Source organism: Peromyscus leucopus, chromosome 23 (genome assembly GCF_004664715.2).
Source record: "Peromyscus leucopus breed LL Stock chromosome 23, UCI_PerLeu_2.1, whole genome shotgun sequence".
In the NCBI taxonomy this organism is placed as follows: Eukaryota; Metazoa; Chordata; class Mammalia; order Rodentia; family Cricetidae; genus Peromyscus; species Peromyscus leucopus.
The window spans coordinates 16,406,901-16,427,825 of record NC_051082.1 but is presented as its reverse complement, the minus strand read 5'-3'; the positions used below and the strand labels follow the sequence as shown (position 1 = coordinate 16,427,825).

At 57.8% G+C, this 20,925-nt stretch overlaps 1 protein-coding gene across 1 annotated transcript in view; it reads left to right on the top strand.

Moving 5' to 3' along the window:
* Positions 1 to 20,925, top strand: part of Ncor2 (nuclear receptor corepressor 2) — a 150,017-nt gene that overhangs the window by 32,209 nt on the left and 96,883 nt on the right. The window contains 3 exon segments of the mRNA XM_028894308.2: positions 10,261 to 10,471; positions 15,748 to 15,875; positions 16,487 to 16,664. Of these exon segments, the coding sequence (XP_028750141.1) occupies positions 10,367 to 10,471; positions 15,748 to 15,875; positions 16,487 to 16,664 (411 nt within the window). The 5' untranslated portion in view covers positions 10,261 to 10,366.

Genomic DNA, 20,925 nt, shown 5'->3' with positions numbered 1-20,925 from the left:
GAAGTGGGTCAGGGAAGGCAGGGTTTGTTTCCGCTCACAGTTTAAGGGTCCAGTCCATCATGGTGGAGAAGCTGAGGGAGCTGGTCACATTGTATCCACGGTCAGAGAGAGCCGACAGGAAGTAGTGCCTAACTAGAAAACCTCAGGGCCCACCCCCAGTGACCTGCTTCCTCCAGCCAGGGTCCACGCCCAAAAAGCACCAGTGCCAGGGGAACCAAGTGTTCAGACACAGGGGACGCTTTACACTCAAGCCCTGGCAGCCATCGTGTTGGGTGGTACAGGCCTGTTTCTGGGCAAAGATCATAGCTTAGGGTCCTCTGTTTGCTTGGGCAGAGCCTGGAGAGGCAGGGGAGTGGGTGGAGAGCACTCCTGAGGATGTGGGCTGTTGTTGCGTGGAGACCTCAGCCATGGTCCTGTGGCCGGACCTTTAAACTTGGGCATCTCCCGAGATGCTCTGCCCCGTCTGCTCCAGCGGTCCCTGGGGAGGCTGCGCTGTCTCTGCGTCTTCTGCATTTGACCAGTCCTGTGCCTTTGTCCCCAGCTGGGACTTCTTGGCTCCATTCTGTCTTAACCCCTTGAGGCCCTCTGAGCTCTTATATGCAGGCTGGGGCTTTTGAGCTACCGCTTGCTCTTCTCAGTTCTGCAAGCGGTCAGTCCACTGCCAAGGCACTAGCCGGTGGGGATCAGGTCGGGTGCCATCCCGGGCAGGGCTGGTCTGTTCCAGCTGCAGACTCTCAGAGGAGGGGTTCAGACAGCTGCCCATGGGCGGCTTCTGTTGCAAGGGCACTGGTCCTTCCCATGACCTCATCACCTCCCAAAGTCTCCACCCTCCTGATGCCGTCACTTGGCTTCTAGATGTGGTGGTGGTGGTGGTGGTGGTGGTAGGGGTCACAGATGTTCAGGCTGGGCCCTGACAATTCCCTCAGCTGTGCCTGCAGCACCCGCAGAAAACCTTTTGGGACTTACCTGACTTGACATCCAAGGGCAGTACTCCAGACCTGTCCCTGGTCTTGAGGGGGTCAGCTTGGAGTGGTGTGTGTGTACATATGTATGTGTATGGTCTATGTGGAGAGGGAGGGAGGGAGGCAGGGAGGCAGGGAGAGAGAGAATTGTATATATGTATGAATGTATATATGTATTATGTGATGTGTGTGGCATATGTCGGTTGTGTGTGTGTGTGTGTGTGTGTGTGTGTGTGTGTGTGTGTGTGTTCCTTGTCTAGAGACAGGATCCTCCATCCTGAGACTCGGTGGCTGGGCCTGATGGACCTGTGGCACTCTGGGAAGCTGGAACATGCTCTTGTGTTTGCTGGATGCCAGTTCCTGAGAGAAGTCACGGAAGTGTGCGGTTGGGATCAGGGAAAGTAGGGCCCTTTGCTTGAGGTGTGGGCTGGGTTGCCTTGGAGGGGGTGGGGACGTGAGCATTTGCACATCTCAGTTGAGCCCAGAATCACACTGTCACGTGAGGCTCAGAGAGGGTAAGTATCTCCCCCAAGGACACACAGCTGGCATAAAGCATGGAGGGGATGAATGGTATTTTGTGTCTGTCTGCCTTCAGGGCGATACTTGGTGCTTAGGGGATTATCCTGTTTCCTCCCCATAAGGCCCTGCTCTTACCCTTGGCTCAGGGTAGGCCCTGAGCAGCCCTGGGAGGCCCGCTTCCCAGGCTGAGCTCTCCTTGGCACAGACACTGCCCAGGCTACCCACCCGCCCTGTTCTGGAAGACCGGGGGTGGGTTCTCCTGCCACTCTGAGCCAGGCATGCAGAAGATCCGCCCCCTGCCTCCTGTGGTGTGTGACAATGCGCCCTTTGTCCCCTGGTCCAGCCTCCTCCAGGCTCCCAGCACAGTTCCCCACCTGTGATGTCATGGCAGGCCCTTTCAGCCACATCCCAGGCGATGGGCCGTGGGGGGTTGGCGGGCTAGGAACGACTGACGTGTGGGTTACATGACTGGGCTATCCTGAGCCTTTCAAGGGTTCAAGGTTAGGGTTAATGTTTGTGTGTGTGTGTGTGTGTCTGTGTGTGTGTGTGTTGTCTGTCTATATGTATGTGTGTGTGATGTATGTGTGTGTATCTGTGTCAGTGTATGTGTGTTTGTATGTATGTGTGTGTATGTATCTGTGTCAGTGTGTGTCTGTGTACAAGTCCCAGCCAGGTCCTTGGCTTTGTGCTCTTCTATCCTCTTCCCAAGCCACCTCCAGCCTCTTGGCCTGTGAGTGGATGAGTCATCGAGCTGGCCTCTCCCAAGAGCCTTGGGCGTGAGACTCTGGCTCCCTGCCAGCCAGAGGGGCCACTGGGCCGTGACCATGCGCCTCGGTGTCCCTGCATGTGCCTTCATGCTCTGGCCTCCCTGGCTCCACGGCGACTCTCCAGGGCCTAGCTGTGAGCTCGAGGGAGCTTGCTTAGGAGCGAGCCTTGGAAGAGAGGTTGGTGTAATGCAACAGAGCAAACAGGACCCCAGGGATCTGCTCAAATCCGGACACCCCAATCCTGAGAGAGCATTTCGAAAACAGGGTGACTTCAGATAGGACCGTCCTGGGTGCCCTGGGTGTCCCCATCCCTGAGCAGTGCCGTCATAAGCAGGGGAGGCAGGATGGGGCAACATGGCCACCATGATACCCGGACCACCTGCGCGCGGGTGGAGGAGGCTCCCAGCCTGCCCAGGAGTTGGCTTACCTGGATTTCCCAGCTGCCACTGGGAAGTATGACTTGGCCACTTCCCTCCCCTCCCTGTACCTCCTCTCCCTTCACCTACACAGTGTTGTCAGACTGAGATGACTGGATAGGATGCCAGCAGAGCTTGATGAGCGTTAGACAGAGGGTTGGCCACAGAGATGGCAGGAGCTATTCCCATTGGTCTGTCACCATGGCGACCACTTAGGCCCCGGGATGGAAGCAGTATTGCCCTGTGGAAAGAGTCTCCTCCTCCACAGTGACGTGGAGCTGTCCTAGGCCTGTAGATGGAGAACGAAAGCAGAGAGACCTGGGAAAGAGGGTACCTGTAGGATGTCTTGCCTGTCCCCACCAGGCCTGGATGGTCCTGGAACTCGCTATGTGGACCATACTGGTCTTGAACTCACAGAGAACCGCCAGCCTCTGCCTCCTAATGCTGGGATTAAAGATGGTATGCCACCACACCCAGCTGACCCCCCCCCTTTATAAATTCTAGGACACTGAGCTCTCAGCAAGCTAGAGAAGGGGTATGGTGGGGTCCGGTGTGTGGCCCACTCTCCAGGGTCCTTCTGGCCTGGCCGGCCTGCTTATCGGCTCAGGGCTCCTCAGCTATGGTCAAGCACACCTTCACAGAGAGGCTGCCATGTTCCCTGCGGAACCCTCACGGAGGCTTCTGGTACCGCCAGGCAGTGAGTGTATCTGCCGCCAAGGACTGACCCAAATCCTCAAGAACTGTGAGGAGCAGGCACTGTCTGCAAGGCCGGGTCCCCGTTAGAGCCGCCAATAGCAAGGAGAGGCATCGAGCACGCCCGCTTTGGCTCCAGGAGGAGAGGCTGGCGGGGCTCCTGCCCCAGACGCTTGTCCATTTGACCACTTCCTCCTTGCTCCGTTCTGCACGGAAGAGGGACCTGGAGGCTGCAGATCTGAGCCACAGAGCCGAGCAGTTGGTTGGTCTCCGGGCATCACTCGCTCGGGTCTCCTGTGGCAATGGCTGGACTCCCTGTTTCTTCCCGTGTTTAGTACAAAAGTTTCAAGTAACTAAACAGAACTTCAGACGCAGTTGGATCCAGGCGCTTGATGTTCTTTCTTTGGAACGCTGCACTCCTCGGCCTTGTGTGAGAGAACTTGCTGCCCCTGACATGCCGGCAGAGCCCGATGATGTGACACCCCCTGTGGTCCCAGCATTGGGGAGGCTGGGGGCAGGAGGATCAGAAGTTCCAGGTCATCTTCGGCCACATAGTGAGTTCGAGGCCTGCTTCTTGGGCTGGGGCTAACTGTAAGGTGGTGTGTGCAGGCTGCCAGGGAGACGAGGGGAAATGTGCTCAGAGGAGGCTGGGATCACCGCCACTGACTGACTCCATGGGGTCCAGTGTAGACCCCTAGCTGGCCTGACATTGAACAGCTAGTGTGTTTTTCTTTAGCGTAAACAAGGCTTATAGACAGCTTACTGGGCAGTGGACCAGCCACTCAACCTGTCACCAGGGCTCTTGGCCTGGCGTGAGCCTTCTGCCCGCTGTGGATCTTCTTCCCGTGCAGGGCGCTGTCAGAGGTTTGCAGAACCGGCCGTCTGAAGGCAAGGCTGGTCTGGCTTGGGCCTCTGGGCCCCCTCTGTATCTGGGCGGCAGGCTGGTTTACTGGTTATTCAGAGACCCATGCTGGCAGATGTCCCCGAGTTGAACTAGCTTTTTTGGCTTGGCCTGGAATATTTGGGCTAGTGTGTCCTCTCCACCACTTTCCTGAGTTCCAGCCCAGCCCTGGGTCTGTGTTGTCTATAATCTCTCCTGGCTCGTGTGCTGTGGGGCTTGGGGTCTCCCTCTTTGTCTCTTGTCTAGGCCCTCTTCCCAGGATCCTTGGTGAGCTGACTATCACTCTGGGATCCCAGAGTGGGCTTAGGACCCGGAACTGCTTCTGGGGACTGTGGTTATCTGGGTACTGCCTTTGGCTCCTGGCCACAGGGCCTCCAGACCCTTGATGGTTGCCGGAACTCATCTGTTGATCCTCGCTGAGTTCCTGGGGCCATCACTGGTGACTGTGTGTATGTGTGTGTGTGTGTGTGTGTGTGTGTGTGCATGCATGTGTGCGTGCGTGCGTGTGTGTATGTGCTCCACCTGTGCTGATCCAAAGGGGGCGTCCCCTTGGCTGGGTGTCCAGGTGGCCATAGGTCTCTCCTGGCTGGCAGGGAGGGTTGGGTAGGGGGTGCTGTGGTCAGCGCCAGGCTGGCTGGGGCAGGGGACTTGCGTTGCAGGGGTCCTACTCCTGGGCAGCTAGTGGCCAGCTGGTTTTAGCTACAGAAACATTGGCCCTCAGCCCCATGTGGCCATCCGCTATTCCCGTCAGGCCATCAGTGGTCTCTCCTGGATTCCTCCAGAAGCATCCTGAGGAGAAGGGAAGGACAGACAGACTACAGTGGCTATACAGCTGTGGCTGGGCCGCCAAATGTGCGGGTAGGTGGACAGGTGGGCGTGTGCGGCTCTGGCCTTGTCTGGGTCGCAGGGTCTCATGGCTTGCACTAAAACCTGAGGTTCTGAAAGGCTCCTCACAGCCCTTCTGAGGTCCCTTATGCACCCTGCATGGCAAGCTGAGCTCTGATGGGTTGCAGCCCAGCAGATGGTGAGGCACCACTGGACAGGCCCAGCCAGGCTCAGGTTTTGTGGGGTAAGGTTGGAGAGGGGAGCTTGTGTTCATTGTGCTGGGCACGAAGTCTCTGGGGCGTATAGGGAGTTTCATTAAGGGGCCTCCTGGAGGAGGCATGAGTGTGTGTGCGTGCGTGCGTGCGTGCTTGTCTGCCTGCATTGTGCTCATTTCCTCAGTGTTTGGAATTGCATGGTTGGGAAGGTGTTGAGCACTTTCTTAGTGCGTGCAGCTGATCCCTGGAGCCCCCACCCCGTGAATCTGCTGAGACCCCTCCCTCCCCTGTGCCCTCAACCCCTCACTTCCTTATTCTAGCTGACACTGTTTGTCTCTGGCCACCAGCTTCTCTGTCCCCTGGGCTCTGAGTATCTTGTGCAGGAGGGAGATGAGGGACCCGGGCCTGGCTGCCCAGCCTGTCAGGATCTGGATCTCAGGTTGTCCCTGCTGAGAGATGGCCTATGTCCCTAGTGCTTTTCCCTGCCAGTCACCGTACCAGGACCCGGAGTAAGCAGAGTGTTTTCGAACCACTCAGCTAGTGTCACTACCCACTCACGGCATCTCTACCCCAGCCCACTGTCTGATTCCTCTTCTCCGTGGGCAGAGTGGCCATGGGGGTGGCCAGAGGGAGGAGAGGCCTTGATGGAAACCTGAGGCTCCCCAGAGTGGCCGAGGCAGGAGGAGGAGGAGCTGGGGAGGGGTGGGCAGAGCCTGGTGTGGGGACCTGAGGACCGCATGCTCGAGGATCACCGGCTGTGGTTTAGCCGCCCTCTCCTCCCTCCTTTTGGAATTAAGTAATGGGCTGGGGAGATGCTCCAGTCAGTGAAATGCTTGCCATGTGCATTTCATCACAGAGCCCATGGAGAAAAGCCAGGCATGACGATGTGTGCTTGTAATCTCAGCCCCGGGGTGGTAGAGACAGGCCGATGAGCCTAGCTTCTCAGGGAGCTCCAAGTCCCAAGGAGAGATCCTGCCTCGAAACACAAGGTGGTTGGCTCCTGAAGAGTGACACCCAAGTGTGACCTCTGATTTCTGTGTATGTGCATGTGTGCATACACACACATGCACGCACGCATGCGCGCACGTACACACACACACACGCATGCACACACATGCATACACACGCATGTACGCACATGCATGTACACACACATGCATACACATGCACACACATACACGTGCACACATGTACATGCATACACACACACACACACACACACACACACACACCACACACACACACACAAAATTAACTGCAAGGAAAGCCATGAGGAAGAAGTGGCTCCGTCTGCCTTGGCAGGAGCTGGTGGGTGGCCACAGCCCAGGGAACACCCATGTGGCTAAGCGGGGACCAGAACCTGTGACCCATACTTGGCCAGATTTCTTCGGTGCCTAGGTAGCCAAGACCTGGGGGTGTTGTGTGATCCTGGGCAGAGGAGAGCCTCTCTTTGTGCCTTGGTTTCCCCATCTGTGGAATGGTTCAGGTGTGCTTGGTGACAGGCTCATACACATGCACAGGGCCTGTGATGGGGGCTCACTGCTGAAGTGTAGGAAGTGGGGTCCTGGGGGGGCTCCGTGGAAGCTGGAGGATTGGAGGCTTCCCCCGGGACAGTGCCTTTCTAGAGGTGAAGACTGGCCTGTACCTCTTTATAGACAGCTCACCCGTGAAGCCTCAGCTGACGCACAGAGAGGTCTGTACCCAGCCAAGGTTGCACAGCAGCGTAAAGTGTGGAGTTGGTCTCCGGCCTTGTTGCAGCCGTTTGGGACAGTAGTTTATGTGGTTCTGTTGGAAGGGGTGCTCTCTAGGTTTGGTGGTTCTTGTTGGCATCATTCTACTCAGTGAATGGTGGTGGCTTGGCCTTCAGTCTCCATTGCTTTGACCACGTGCTAGATCCCATCTGGGGCTGAGGTTGGGGAGGGCGACCCTGTGTGGCGGGGAGATGATGCGGGGCACCGGGTCTGAGCCTTTAAGTTGCACCCAATGTCTAGGTTTGGTCAGGAGACTCAGAAACCCCCTTAGAAGCCGTCACTGGAGGCCGCACCCTCGTCTGACAATATGGCGTGCCTGGTGGCCTCTGGCTCCCATAGAAACATGGTAGCATGGAGGCAGATCCGTCAGGTGGAGTGGGCGGCCATTGTGGTTACGGCCCACAGACCTCTTGGTGTCTGGAAACGGGGCTGTACCATGTTCTCCTGGGGTTCTCCTTGGCTTCTGAAGCCTGCACAGAGACTCTGGTCCCCATGGTGGATGTGAACTCTGGCCTCTGACTACCACACACGTTCTAATTCTGGGGAGCCCCCGTCACCTCCTGGCCTAAGTTTGGTGTCACTGGGGTGCTCTTTGTCCCCAGGAAGCTGCAGGCTTGTGCCACACACAGCGCGTCCCACGACTTGTCCCCCCAGCCTCTCTCTGCTGTCCAGCTGTTTCCCGTTATCCCACCTCCCATGCCTGAGCCAGGCCACTGCTTGTGTCCCCAAGTGCCACACGCCTGCCTGGCAGCCCCAGAAGGAGGTTGCTGCCGTGGGACGGGGACACAGGTGGGCCCTTACATCATTGGGAGGGCACAGATCTCTGCTGAGCACCGGTTATGCCAGCCAGCCCTGTGAGGAGAAGGAAGTGGGCACACATGTCACCGAAGGTGTGTGGTGCTCAGGGCTGGCCTTAGGGGCCGTCCCTGCCGGAAGCGGTAACTGTAGTGGCGAACACCGCGGGTTCGGCCCGTCCTCGTGAGGTGTGTGGAGATGCGTGCCCCTTCCTGTTGCAAGCGTGTGAGGCTTCCGTCTGCCTCCTCCCCGATGGCTGTGCCATCTGCTCGCTCCCCTTCCCAGTGGCTGCTGCTCCATCCCACAGTCTGTCTCTCGTGGACGTTTATAGTGGCCAGCCAGCTGTGCAACCCACAGCAGGACGCTCCGACGCTGTCCTGTCCCTCAGCCACCGTCCGGGGCGCCCCGCGCCCCCAGAACAGAATCCTTTCAAGTCTACCATGGTCCGTGGGGCCTTGAGTGACCTCCTCGCATCTAATGAAGTGGCCTTCTCAGACTTACAACATCTAGTCTCACCTCTGGTCTCCTGCTGTGGTGATGCTCTCCACCTGGACACTTCCTGTCTCTTCCTCCTCAGGACTGTTCCAAAGCCTGTCTGTTGTGCCTCCCTCCCAGACCCGGGTGCCCACCCTTTTCCTTTCTGACCGTGCTGTGCCCCTTGTGGACACGTGTGTGACTTGGTCACATACTGTATTTAGTCTTAATCAGTGTGACATCCCTGGAGACATCTAGTGTGGTCTGTGTCAGTATCTTTGGTCTTTTTGGCTAAGTAGCACTCACATTGAACGGGCAGGCCATGCTGGTGGGTGTTTCTTCCTTGTGATTGTTGGGAATGGGGCCGTTCTGAACATTCCTATGTCTGTCTGACTCTTGGCCAGTTCTTCGGGTGCCCAGGAGTGGGATCGCGAATCCTCAGTAATTCTGTATTTCAAGTCTTGAGGGCCTGCCAAATTGTTTTCCGAATTCGTGTTTGTTTTCCAAGCCGGCTACAAACAAGGCTGCAAGTAGAAGAGGTGAATTGTGGGTTAAATAAACTCATGGGGTGGGGTCACTAGAGTGTCTGGCTGTGGGGCTGCCCTACACATGGGGGACACTGGAGAGGGCTTGGCAGGGTGACCTTGGGTGATGGCAGCGCCTGTGTGTTCGGTGGATGCCCTGTGAGTCTTGGGTGGAAGCCAGCCAAGCCAGGCTGAGGCGTGAAGTTTCCCAGAGGTGGCCTCGAGAGGCATCCTCTCTGCCTCCTGAGCCTGTGGGCTCTGTGCCAACATTTCCACAGGCCAAGAGAATAGACATACATGGTGGGTCCTTTCCAGGCTGGCCTCGAACTCACAGAGATCCGCCTGGCTCTGCCTCCCGAGTGCTGGGATTAAAGACATGCGCCACCACCGCCTGGCCTCAGATAGTGGTTTTGAGGCCATTCATGGGAGAGAACGGGGTGCTATGGCTTCTTGGATCTGCGGTCTTCACCTTCCTTGGCTCATTTCTCTTCAGGAGACCATTCACTGGCTGATGTAGGCCATCTGCTGCTTGGAGGAGGGCAGTTATGAGTTCGCTCAAGAGGAAGGGTTAGGATGAAATTATAGGGAGCTGGGGGTCAGATCAGTCTCCTTAGCCTTGACCTCTTGGGATACAGCCCCAGCCTTAGCTCTGGGGTGCAGTGTGAAGAGGAAGAGTTTTGCATGAGAGGCTGGTAGCGAAAGGGAAGAACCACGGGGTCGGGAGAGGCTCTCAGACTTCCCGCCGGCCTCCTTGGCTCTTGGACCCTCTACGTTCCCATCCTCGAGACCACTGGTCTACTCTCATAGCCTTTTATATTAGCCACGGAGGCTCCTGCCTAGAAGGTGGCATTTGTGTACCCTGGACCTGTTTGGTGCCCTCTAGTCCAGGATGCCTGTGTCCTGGATGTCCTGGATGTCCCTGGTTCCCTGACTCCTAGTGGCACCAGGCTAACCACATGTATGACCTGTCCGCATCACACGGCCATCTCTGGCTGAGGACGACAGAGCGGCCAGGCGGCCTTGTTCTGCCTGGGTCACCCTGTGACCCACAGCAGGTCACTGGTGTGTACCGCTCTGCTAGCACACAATCCAGGGACAGGCCGGGCAGCTGGGAGCCGGAGTTGCCAGGGGCTTTTGGAGAACTTTGCCCTGGAGTCCTGGAAAGTCCCGGCGTGAGCTGGCTGGCCGAGGTGGTGAGGGAGCCATCAGATGGCTGTGGGTATGGCGTCCACACTGAGGCTCCTCAGCTTGCTGGTTGAGGCCCTGGCCAGTGGGGAGGTGGCTTGTGGAAGGTAGGCACCATGTGGTGGCTTTGGGCAGTCAGCGGGCGGAGACTCAGGCAGAGGAAGCACCAGGCCTCTGTGGTTGTGGACCAGATGCCCCAGGCTCACTTTGTTTTCTTTCTCTTTTCTCCCCAGGCACCTGTGACGAGGTCGCCTGCCATCAGATGACTGGGACCAGCCCTTAGTCCTCGCTGCGGTCAGAGCCTTGTCGCACTTCAGAACCTACCTGGACCTTACCACCATGTCAGGATCGACACAACCTGTGGCACAGACGTGGCGGGCCGCTGAGCCCCGCTATCCACCCCACGGCATCTCCTACCCGGTGCAGATCGCCCGGCCCCACACGGTAAGGGGCACGTGTGCCCAGGACCACCACTGCTCTATACTCCCGACGTCTTCGGAAAGCAGGCTGCTGTGGCCCGTGTCGCGTTGGTCACAGTGGGGACGCGTGGCAGCCAGGCGTGTGATGCAGGCCTGTGATCTCAGCCTGGTGGAAGTGGAGGCGCGAGCGGTGTGATCTTGAGGCCAGCCTGGGTTCCACAGCCAAGTCCTGATTTCGGTGTGGGAGGGTGGAGGTTGGGACCAGGCCAGCTGGGCGCCCTGTCTGATCGGCCGTGGGGTTGGCATGCGCAGTGGAGCGCCTACGGCATACACCCGCTCCCCCAGCCAGACTCATTTCTGCTCTGTGTGGGGCTGAGGTGGTTTTGGGGAGGGGAGACTGAGGTCATACCCTCTTCTTCCTAACCCTCAAGGGCTTGGTGCTTATTTGGCTGTGAGACTGAGGCCCGGTGTCTGTCCCTGCCAGGGTCCTGTGCCTGCTTGCTTCTTACTGTGGAGCAAGCAGGAGGCTTGGCCTTTGAATCCTCTGTGGGCCTTTATTGTGTGCCTGTTGTATACCACGTTTCTGGCTGTCGGTTAAAGGGGTGCGGGACGGACGCATCAGTCACAGTGGGGTGGGAGTTGCCTAGAGTGTGTGTGTGTGTGTGTGTGTGTGTGTGGGTATCCAGGCTCACGTCTGTCCCTCCTGGGTGTTGTGTCCCCGTTTCTGTGCAGACCCGCATTTGTGTGGGAGATGTCTCTGTTTATGAGTCAAGTCTGCTGTCCCATGAACTCCAGAGCTTAGCCTCAAGGTCCCACGCACAGCGGCTCCCCAAGAACTGAGGGCCCAGGCGTAGAGGCAGCCTTGGTGAAGGGTGTTCCCTGTGTAACACGCGGCCCTCTCGGGGTGGCGGGGCCTTGGGGGGAGCAGCTGAGGCCTGGAGGGAGAAGGCAAGCCCTAACCGTCATCCAGGGGCAGCCATGGCGGTGTTGGGGTCCTGCGTTCCCTGGCCCCCAGACTTTATGCCACCACTCAGTGACCACCTGCTGTTTGAGGTCCTGGCTCGCAGCTGTCACAGCAGTAAGGATGTTAGCTCTCCAGGCTGCCGGGGAACCCAGACTTGCCCTTTAATGTGGGGGGGGGCTCTCACTTCCTCCACCTGTAAATTAGGGGTGATGAGAGCACCCCAAGAATGCCTGTGCATGCCCCCATGTGGCAGTCTCCTGCCACCATAACTTGGTACTGTTAAAGCCAGGCCCTGCCTGGGGCTCGCCCTGCCCTCCAGGCCGATGCCTGTGGCTTCCTGCTTGTCCTCTTCCATTCATGCGGCTCATCTACTTTCTCTGTGCGTGCCCAGCCTTAGGGAGTCTTCTAGCGGCTTCAGGCCCTTCCTTCCCACCTGCCTTCCTGCTCTTTGTCCCATTTGTGTCCTGTGCCCGGCATTTAGGGTCACTGGCTGACCCTAGACACCTCCCGCTGGCTATTGGTGACGCAGGCTGCCACCGGCCAGGACCTAGTGGTTACTCACCCCGCTGGGGTGAGTGTGGCCTGATGGGATGGCTACAGGTTGGAACATGGCTGTCCCTCCGTGGGGCCCATGCTCCTTTCCAGGCGACATGCTTGTTCTTTGGCCTCTAGCCCTTCCTGGCTATTAGCATAACTCTGCGGTCCCTGAGGACCATCCGTGGTTGGGTCTCTCATCACTTTCCTGCGCTGTCTTGGTAAAGCTGGAGTCTGTGATCTGGAGCCCTGGTCTCTCCTGCAGCCTTCCCCATGGCCCTGTCTCCCCCAAACCCCCCATTAGCTCCGGCCTTCCTGTAGCCCTTTTTCTTACCCCCCCCCCATTTTCCCGACCTCCCTACGATCCTTCCTCAGTCAATCCTTCCTCAGCCAATCTCTCTTCACTCCCCCACCTCCACCCCTCCCTCCCCGTCCCTGTGGCCCAGGGGTGGGTAGAGCATAGCTGTAGGAACCGGGCTGTCCTTAGCACTTCTGCCTTGGGGACGAGCAGTCAGAACAGGCAGAATGGAGGCACAGCAAGGCCGATGCCCCACAGGAGAACACAGCGTTTCGCGGAGCTGTGTGTTCTAGCCTGGTCCAATGACCAGCTCAGTCTGTGGTGTCCTGGGCCTAGGGAATGGAATGTTTGGGTCTGGGCCGCTTGTACATGCTCCAGGAGGCCTTTCTTCCCAGGGGCTCGGCCCCTTCACTTCAGTCAAGTGAGGTGCCGTATAAAATGCCGTGGTTCTACTGAGGTGACGTCATGCTTGGGCCACGAGCTGGTCCCTGTGTATTGTGACAGCAGGATCCCTGACTGTCGGTACCCCCTGCCTCCAGCATCAGACAGTCTTCCTCCGTCATTCCGGGGTAACATGCTTCCTGTAAGCCTCAGCTGCACCGCCCAGATGCTGGGGTTCCCCCGCCTCTCCTGGCCATGCTGCCGGCAGTGGGGTGCAGGAGCCACGTACCCGCAGGTCAGTGCCTGGCAAGGTGCGGGCCAGGGACGCCTGATGAAGTTGGCCGTCCCCAGCCTTGGCCTTGGGCCTAGCTGGCTGACTCTTGGTATGGGATGGACCTGCGGGCTGTTGTCCAGTTGGTCACAAACTCTGCTGTGCCACATAGGGTATCGGGGGACTGGCTGCTGGCTTGGGCTGATGTCCTGGGTATGTGGGTACACTGAGGGGTCCTGTACCACCTGCATATGTCCCAGCTCTGCCTTAGGGTCCTCCTCTGTCTGTCCATTCATTCATTAACTCACTTGCTCACTCATTAACTCATCCACTCATTCATTCATTTGTTCAACAAATGCTGACTAGGTTTGACATGCGCCAACTTCGAAGCCCTGGGGACAGAGCTGTGAAGGCGAAGAAACGCTGTTACCTTGGGGAGCCGATATTCCCTGGGGGGAATAGTGAGCGAAGATGAGGGGAGGGGAGGCCGCATGTAAGTGGGGGCCAGATGTTGACAGCGGACTTGGGACCGGAGAGGAGGGACAGGCCAGGTGCATGGTGGAGGACAAGCAGTGTTCCAGGCTGAGTGAAAGCCCTGAGGCGAGACTGTTGGAATGCACATTGTTCAGGAGTGACCTATGAACCGGGGTTCACAGGAGCGCTCGCCTCCGTCTGATCTTGTGTGGTTCTCTACTGGACTGGTTCTGGAGTACAGCGTGCTTCCTGGGGCTCCCCACTTGTTCTGTTTGCTGTGGAAACACACAGGGGCTGGGGTGAGCCTTCTCTCCTGAGTCAGGCCTGCTGGAATCATCTGTGGGGTAGGCTGGGAGCCTGCCACCTGCGGAGACTCTGCAGAACCCCTGTTGTCCTTGCTGTGTGACCTGGAGGAGCCGCCCTTGCTCTCTGGGACATCATTCTCTTGATGTTCAGACCACCCGCGATGTCCCCCCTTGTGTGGCTGCCTTGGGGGTCACATTAGTCAGCTTGGGCAGAGGGGCTTGGCTGTGGTGACTTGAGACAGTCTTCCCCTCACGGTCCTCTCTGTGAGGTCCTCCCCTTTGAAGTCCTCCTTGTAGGGTCCTCCAGTAGCCATGTCCTTCTCGCGGGTTCGACCCTGCAGTTGTCCTTCAGCGTCTTTTGCAAGGTCTGTCCGGCCAGATCCTTCCCTTGAAGTCTGGTCTCAGGCTTCCCAGTCGCTCAGTCTCTGGGGACAGGGTCCCAGCTGCTTCTGCATCCTCGGCGGCATACCTGACTGGTGCCATTGACTCTCTGCGGTAAGAACTGCCGTGAGACACAAAGCCAAGAGCCCAGCGGGTCAGAGTCTGGTCTGCTCCTTCCTGACAATCTGAGCTTGGGTTCAAGCACCCACGTCTGGCAGTTCACAACCCCTCCAGCTCCACGGGATCCGCTGTTCTCTCTGGCTTGTGTGGCCACTGCAGTTAAATGCGCATATGCATAGACATACCACAGACACCTAATTAAAGATAAAATCTAAAGCAAACGCAATGAAAAGGACCAAAAAGGCTGGGGGTGGGGGAGGCGCGTGTGGTGCCCGCCTTAAATCTCAGTACCCAGGAGGCAGAGGCAGGCGGATCTCTGTGAGTTCAAGGCCAGCCTGGTCTACAGAGTTCCAGGACAGTCAGGGCTACACAGAGGAACCCAGTCTTGGGGGTGGGGGATGGGATAGACAAAAGAAAACTAAGTTATCTATAGTCCATGCTATCTGTAGCCGGAAGCTAGTCAGACATCGCTAATTGATTGCCATGCAGTGTAACCAAGTGTCTAGGCAGACAGAACAGATTGACCAGGGCACAAGGGGGACCCTCGTCTTGTTTTTCCAATTAGAATCGATGTGCACACTTGATTTTTCTCTCTCTTCTCTCATTTCCCCATAGTGATGAGGTGATCTTGGCCAATGTGAGAAACGTAGGAAGGCTTTATTTAGGGACTGTGGGATCCAGGTTAAGACCAAGGATGCTAGTGAGCAGAGGGAGCCCGGCACTGAGCTGAGGCTTCAAGGTTGGGGGAAACGGTCAACTGTGTTGACTCCTCAGCTCTGTTACTGCAAAGGTAGGCCAAGGTCGAGGCTTCCTCCACAGACCATGTCGACCCAAGCGTGGCCAGACCAGTGACATCATGGCATTGCTCGAAGTGGGAGGGCACAGCTTGCCTCTCCCTCCCCATACTGCGCATGCCAGCTGTTCTTCCCCATGGTCGGCGGGGCTCCTGAGCCACTGCTGGCCTGAGGCCTGGGCTTGTAGGGCCATCCTTCTAGCCCCGCCTGTGCTGGCTATTCTTCCTCCCTCCCTTGGGGTGCCCGAGCTTGGCTCTCACAGGGATGCCTGTCCACAAAGATACCTGGGTCTCCACTGCTGTATCTCTGCTCTTAGGGATACTTGAGCTAACCAGTGCCCGACTGGGGCAGTTCCCAGGCCTGTGGCAGCAGGCAGGGCCTGGGATAAGTGACCCATTCTCTGCGTGGTCCCTTCTCTAAGCCAGCCGCTGGATAATGGGGGCAGTGGTCAGGGTGGGGTTTGCAAGTTGACTGCCGGCCTGGGGCCTGTGTTTACAATCCCCCCCCCCTTGATTGTACCAGCTGGAGAGTAGGGTAATACAGGAGCTCTGTAGTCTCGTGGGGAGGCGTAGAGGCATTGTGGCTTATAAGCCTCCCCTACACCAAAGGCTGCCCCAGCCCTGTGGCTGGACAGGGTTCGGAGCATGGTGGCGGCATCGCTCTGGCAATTTTGGCTAGAGGATGATGTAGGCTGGGAACTCGCCCGAGCCTCTTGGTGCAGGGCGGCAAGGAAGCTGCTGTTGGTCCTGCGCTCGCTCACCGTTCCTTTTCTAACACAGGACGTGGGGCTGCTTGAGTACCAACACCACCCTCGTGACTACGCCTCCCACCTGTCACCTGGCTCCATCATCCAGCCACAGAGGAGGCGGCCCTCACTGCTATCCGAGTTCCAGCCTGGGAGTGAAAGGTGAGGAGAAAGTGCGACTCCTTGTCTAGGCTGTAGCGTCTCTCAGGTAGATGAGGAGACTTTCTGTGGGTAAAGCTCAGGAGTTCAGACTTCAGCCCTTCTTGGTGCCATGTGCTCCTGGTGGCATTCTAGGGCCATGGCGGGGCTGTGGTCTCCCAGGAGCAGGGGCTGTGGACTTGAAGGAGGAGGCAGGAGCTCTGACCATCTACCTAGGGTTGAGGAAGAGTGGTTAAGAGACAGAAAGCTCGCAGTTCTCCACCTGCTGGCTAGACCAGGTTTAACAGCAGGAGTGTTGTGATCGGCTAGTGATGTCTGTCCAGAGAGGGTGAGAAGGAGTAGTGTTGGGTGTGCTGTTTTTTTTTGCACAGTCCCCGTAGTGCTTCTGAGGCCTGTGCCTTTTTGCATTCCTGGTCAGCTCAGGAGGGTCTTTGGGGTCTTCAGGCTACAATGAGTGATTTAAACTGGGCAGTCACCACAAGGCCTCGTGAATCAGAACCATTGCCCCCTTCTTCCAGGGAAGACAGTAACCTAGCAAGGCTCCTCATGAGAACCTGGCTAGGTGGGCACCTGTAGTCTTGGTCCCAAGCCTATGTGCATCCCTGCTCCCACAGGTCTCAGGAGCTCCACCTGCGCCCTGAGTCTCGCACCTTCCTGCCTGAGCTGGGCAAGCCCGACATAGAATTCACAGAGAGCAAGCGCCCGCGCCTGGAGCTACTACCAGATACCCTGCTGCGCCCGTCGCCCCTGCTGGCCACCGGGCAGCCCAGTGGGTCTGAAGACCTTACCAAGGTACACCGCAGCCAGACCGATGGGTTCTTCTGCCGCCGCCCTTGCTGCTGTGGGCAGGAAAGGGACTGGCACGGGGCGGGCGTAGGTGGAGGCAGGGAAAGGCTGGGCAGGAGGATCGAGGACAGCTCTGGCATGGGTGTGAGGTGGCACTGAATACTGAGGCTGCAGTCAGGAAAGGAGAGTAGGCGTGGGTGAGGGGAAGACAGGGAAGGTATCTCTAGCCGGCAGGAGTGTGCACAGGCCCTGTGGCAGAACCCGGTGTATGGCTCCTATCATTGGCTGCAATGACTGGGAAGTGGAAGTGAGAACCCTGCGAAGCCTTGGAGCAGAGAGTCAGGAACTAACTGGCTTGAAATCAGCCCCGGTGTCCACTGTAGCACATTCTCTGTGCCTCATCGGGGCTGTGGAACAGGGAGTGGCTTGGGAATCCTCAGGGTTCATTCAACAGACCAGACAGCCAGGACTGCCCTGTGTTTGAACATTAGGGAAGGGGACTCGAGTGTCCCTTAAGATGAGACCGGATGGATGGATGGTGCCTAGCATGTCAGGGCCTGGAGTTGAGGGCCTTGGGTGGACTGACAGACAGCCCTGCTCCTGCTCAGGTCTCACTGGCTCCTTGGGGACCAGTAGCACCGGACAGGTCTACACCTGCATCTTCGTGGGCATGAGGAGCCCCAGGGCAGGGGCAGGGTGGACCCTGTTTCCATGGAGGCACTCTGCACTCCGGGAGGTAGTGGTTACCCTTCTCTCAGCCAGCTCTGACCTATGCGTTCACCCACCCTGTGGGCTAGGGCTGGGACTCGGCCTTGTCCGTGTTAGGCCATCACTCTACCAACCAAGCTCTATCTTCAGCCCTGTTCTCTCTTTTTTTTGCTTGTTTTTTGTTTTCCTAAGTAGGGTCTTGCTAAATTGATCGGGCTGGTCTAGAACTTTCTCTACAGCCCAGGCAGACCTTGAAATCACAGCCTTGCCTAAAAGCCCTCCATGTAGCTCTGATGACAGGGCCTGAGACTCTGGGCCAGGCGTCCTCTAAGCCTTCTGTCTGTCTTCTTGCCCCCACTCTGTTTCTCTGCCGCCCCGGGGTTGTGCCTCTCTGAGCTCTGCTTGATCCTTGTTAGTAGCAGACCAACCCTGAGTGACCCAGGCCAGCTGGATAGAGGGGTCAGCTGTGAGCCTTGCACACACACCTTAAGGCTGGACCAGGTGACAGGACCAAACTCCAGCCTCTCCAGTAGAGTAGAGACACTGACATGAGCTCTGGAATGTTCTTGGCGTTGTTCTAGCTATAGAAGTCTGGCCCATTCCCAGCCCATTCTGCTCGTTGCTGGGACCCTGTCCAGTGACCTAAGGCAGGTGTCAGGATGTCAGGGGACATACATAGGCTTTGCTTCCCTGACATTGAGGTAATCCTCATTCCCTGACAGACCGACAGACTGACACCTACCTCAGGTATCTCTCTCTCCGCTGCTCCAGCTCCCCCCACCTCTTCTACCCGCTCAGCCCGTTGGCCAGCACCCATATCCTGCCCTGTAGATGCCAGGTCTAGCCACTGTCTAACCCGTGTTGGCCTCAGTTGCCCCGGGAAACCCATCACTTATCTTCACTGTGGCAGTGGCCTCTCTCACCTCCCCCTACCGCCTGCTTCTGCCCCTCTCTGCCATTGGGTCACGTGAGGACAGGCAGGAAAGGCTAGCTCTTTTTCAGGTGGCCATCCCGTCTGATGTGGCCAAGCCCTGACATCGTCTCTCCCTAGCAGCCTCGTGCGCATCTTTGTGGTTTCTTAAGCCTGGCCTGGCTCTCCCCCTCAGCCCTGACACTGGCTGCTGTGTTCCTGGTTCCCTTGTGTTGCCCTCAGAGGCTTGCTGGGCTGATGGCAGTGGGTACCAAGGCCGTCTGGGAGCCCCTGATGGGATGTTGTGAAGTCTTCTTGGCACAGAACTCCGCTGACCATACTGCGTCTAGACTTGGGACAGGTGTGGCCCCTGGGCTGTCCTCCAGCCCTGTGCTGTGGGAGATGGGTGACCTGCTCGATCCAGCTGCTCTTCTCCTGCATCTCTTCTTGCCCAAATGTTGTTCCTTCTCTCCCGCCATCCCCTTTACCCTGTGCTCGCCCCCCTCCCCCCTCCCCCCTTCCCCTTCCCCCTTCCGCCACTCACTCTTCTGCCGGTTTTTTCCTCCAGCTTCAGTTGTCTGTCACCATCTCTACACCCGCCTCCCACCTGCCAGTATGAGTCACCATTCAGCTGTCCGTCCGTCCATCCATCCATCCATCCATCCATCCATCCATCCATCCATCCACTTGTACTGTATCATCTGTCCATCTGTCCGTCTATCCGTCTATCCGTCCACTTGTACTGTATATCTATCCCTTATTGCTTCCTCCCTTCTCCCCCCAGAGGTCCTGGGTCCTGTGACTGGTGCGACCAGGATGGCCATTTCTTGTCCCTATGTGTGTCTAGTCTGGGTGCCTGCCATGCCTCCAGTGGCCAAGAGGACTGCCTTTAATGCTGACAGGAAGCTGGGAGGGACATCTGACCGTGGGCGGTGAGGGGTGGCTAGGGACTTGGCTTGAGAGGGGAGTGGCCACTCAGGGCAGTGGGGTGGACTCTTCCTCCTTGCCTTGTATCCCAAGCAGGTGAGTCAAGCAGCCCCAGGCTAGGTGGGGTCCTGTGTGGGGCGGGCAGCCAGGAGGGGGTATGCCGGGATACTACAAGGATAGCTGGCCGATGAGCGTCTATAGCATCTGTCACGTGCCTAGTTCTGCCTAGCCCTGGGTGGGTGGGGCACCGTAGGACATCTCTGTTTGTTTGGAGCTTGAGCTGAGAGCTGGGATTGGGGGGATGGTACTCAGGCAGGCAGCTCCTGGGGAGAGGCTCTCCTTCCCCATCCTAGGACCCCCGTTAGCCCTGAGCCTGCCCTCCCTGCTTCATAGAAGGCAGGAGGGGCCGGGCATGGCCTCTTAGTGGTAGGCCTCTGGAGCTGGGTAGCAGGTGGGTATCTTAGGACCAGCTCTGGGTTTTGTATCTCCATGGGAACCTCTCATCCTCTGCTGTCACCAGCTGCTTACCAGACTGTCCCTGTCTTAGCCTCCGGCTCTTCTGAGGGTCTTATCCTCACAGTCACCCAGTGAGGCCACTTGTGGCTCAAATGTTCTTGTTACCGTGTTTCAGTTAGGGTTACTACTGCTGTGATGAAAACACCGTGACCAAAGCAACTTGGGGAGGAAAGGGTTAATTTGGCTTACGGGTCCACATCAGGGTCCACATCAGGGTTCATCATCAAAGGCATCAAAGGAAGTTAGGACCAGAACAAACAGGGCAGGATGGTGGAGGTAGGGCCTGGTGCAGAGGCCATGGAGGGGAGCTGCTGACTGGCTTGCTCCTCATGGCTCACTCAGCCTGCTTTCTTATAGAACCCAGGACCGCCAGCCCAGGGAGGACACCACCCACCATGGGCTGGGCCCTCCCCCACCAATCACTAATTAAGAAAACGCCCTACCGTCTTGTATCCAGCCCAATCTTACTAAGGCATTTCCTCAGTCAAGAGTCCTTCCTCAGATGACTGGAACCTGCATCAGGTTGACATAAAACTAGCCTGCACACCCCCCACTTCCGGATCTCTGCTTCGCCTCTCTGACTCTTGTTCTGTCCCTGCTTGATCGTGTGTCCCTGTCTCTGTCTCTCTCTGACCCACCATCTGTCCCTCTCTCCCCTGCCCGGGCCCCCGCTGGGCCGGAGCCAGGCTCCCAGGGGACTGGGTGGGTGTCGATGGAATGTACCCGCTCTCCAGAGCAAATGTGGTTGGTTTGTGAGGAGTCCAGCTGGAGGCAGGAGTTTGGGGGGAGTTTCTGGCCCCCTACTGTCTGGCAGGGCCCTCCTGCTCACTCTTCCCAGTGCTTTGTTTCAGGGGACTTCAAGATGTCACTGGAGAACCTTCTCGGAAAGGTCCGTGGGTGGTTGGGGCCTGGGACACCAGCCTAAGCACAAACCCTGAACTCTGGCACCTGTAAGGAAGTCCAGGTTTGGTAGCTTCGGGCTGAGCTCAGCCCAGGTGGCCCATGTCACCACGGCCCATCCTGCTTCTTAGAGTGCTTGAGGGACAGAGTGTGTGACTCTGGGCGCCCCATCCCCCACCCCCACAGGTCCAGACCAGCTGAGAGCAAGTCCCCCCTCCCCGCTCTGTAGTTCCAGCCACTTTTGTTCCGCTACCTCTGGCCCAGACCCTGCCGCTGTGCCTCTGCCGGAACTGGAAGAGATCAGCG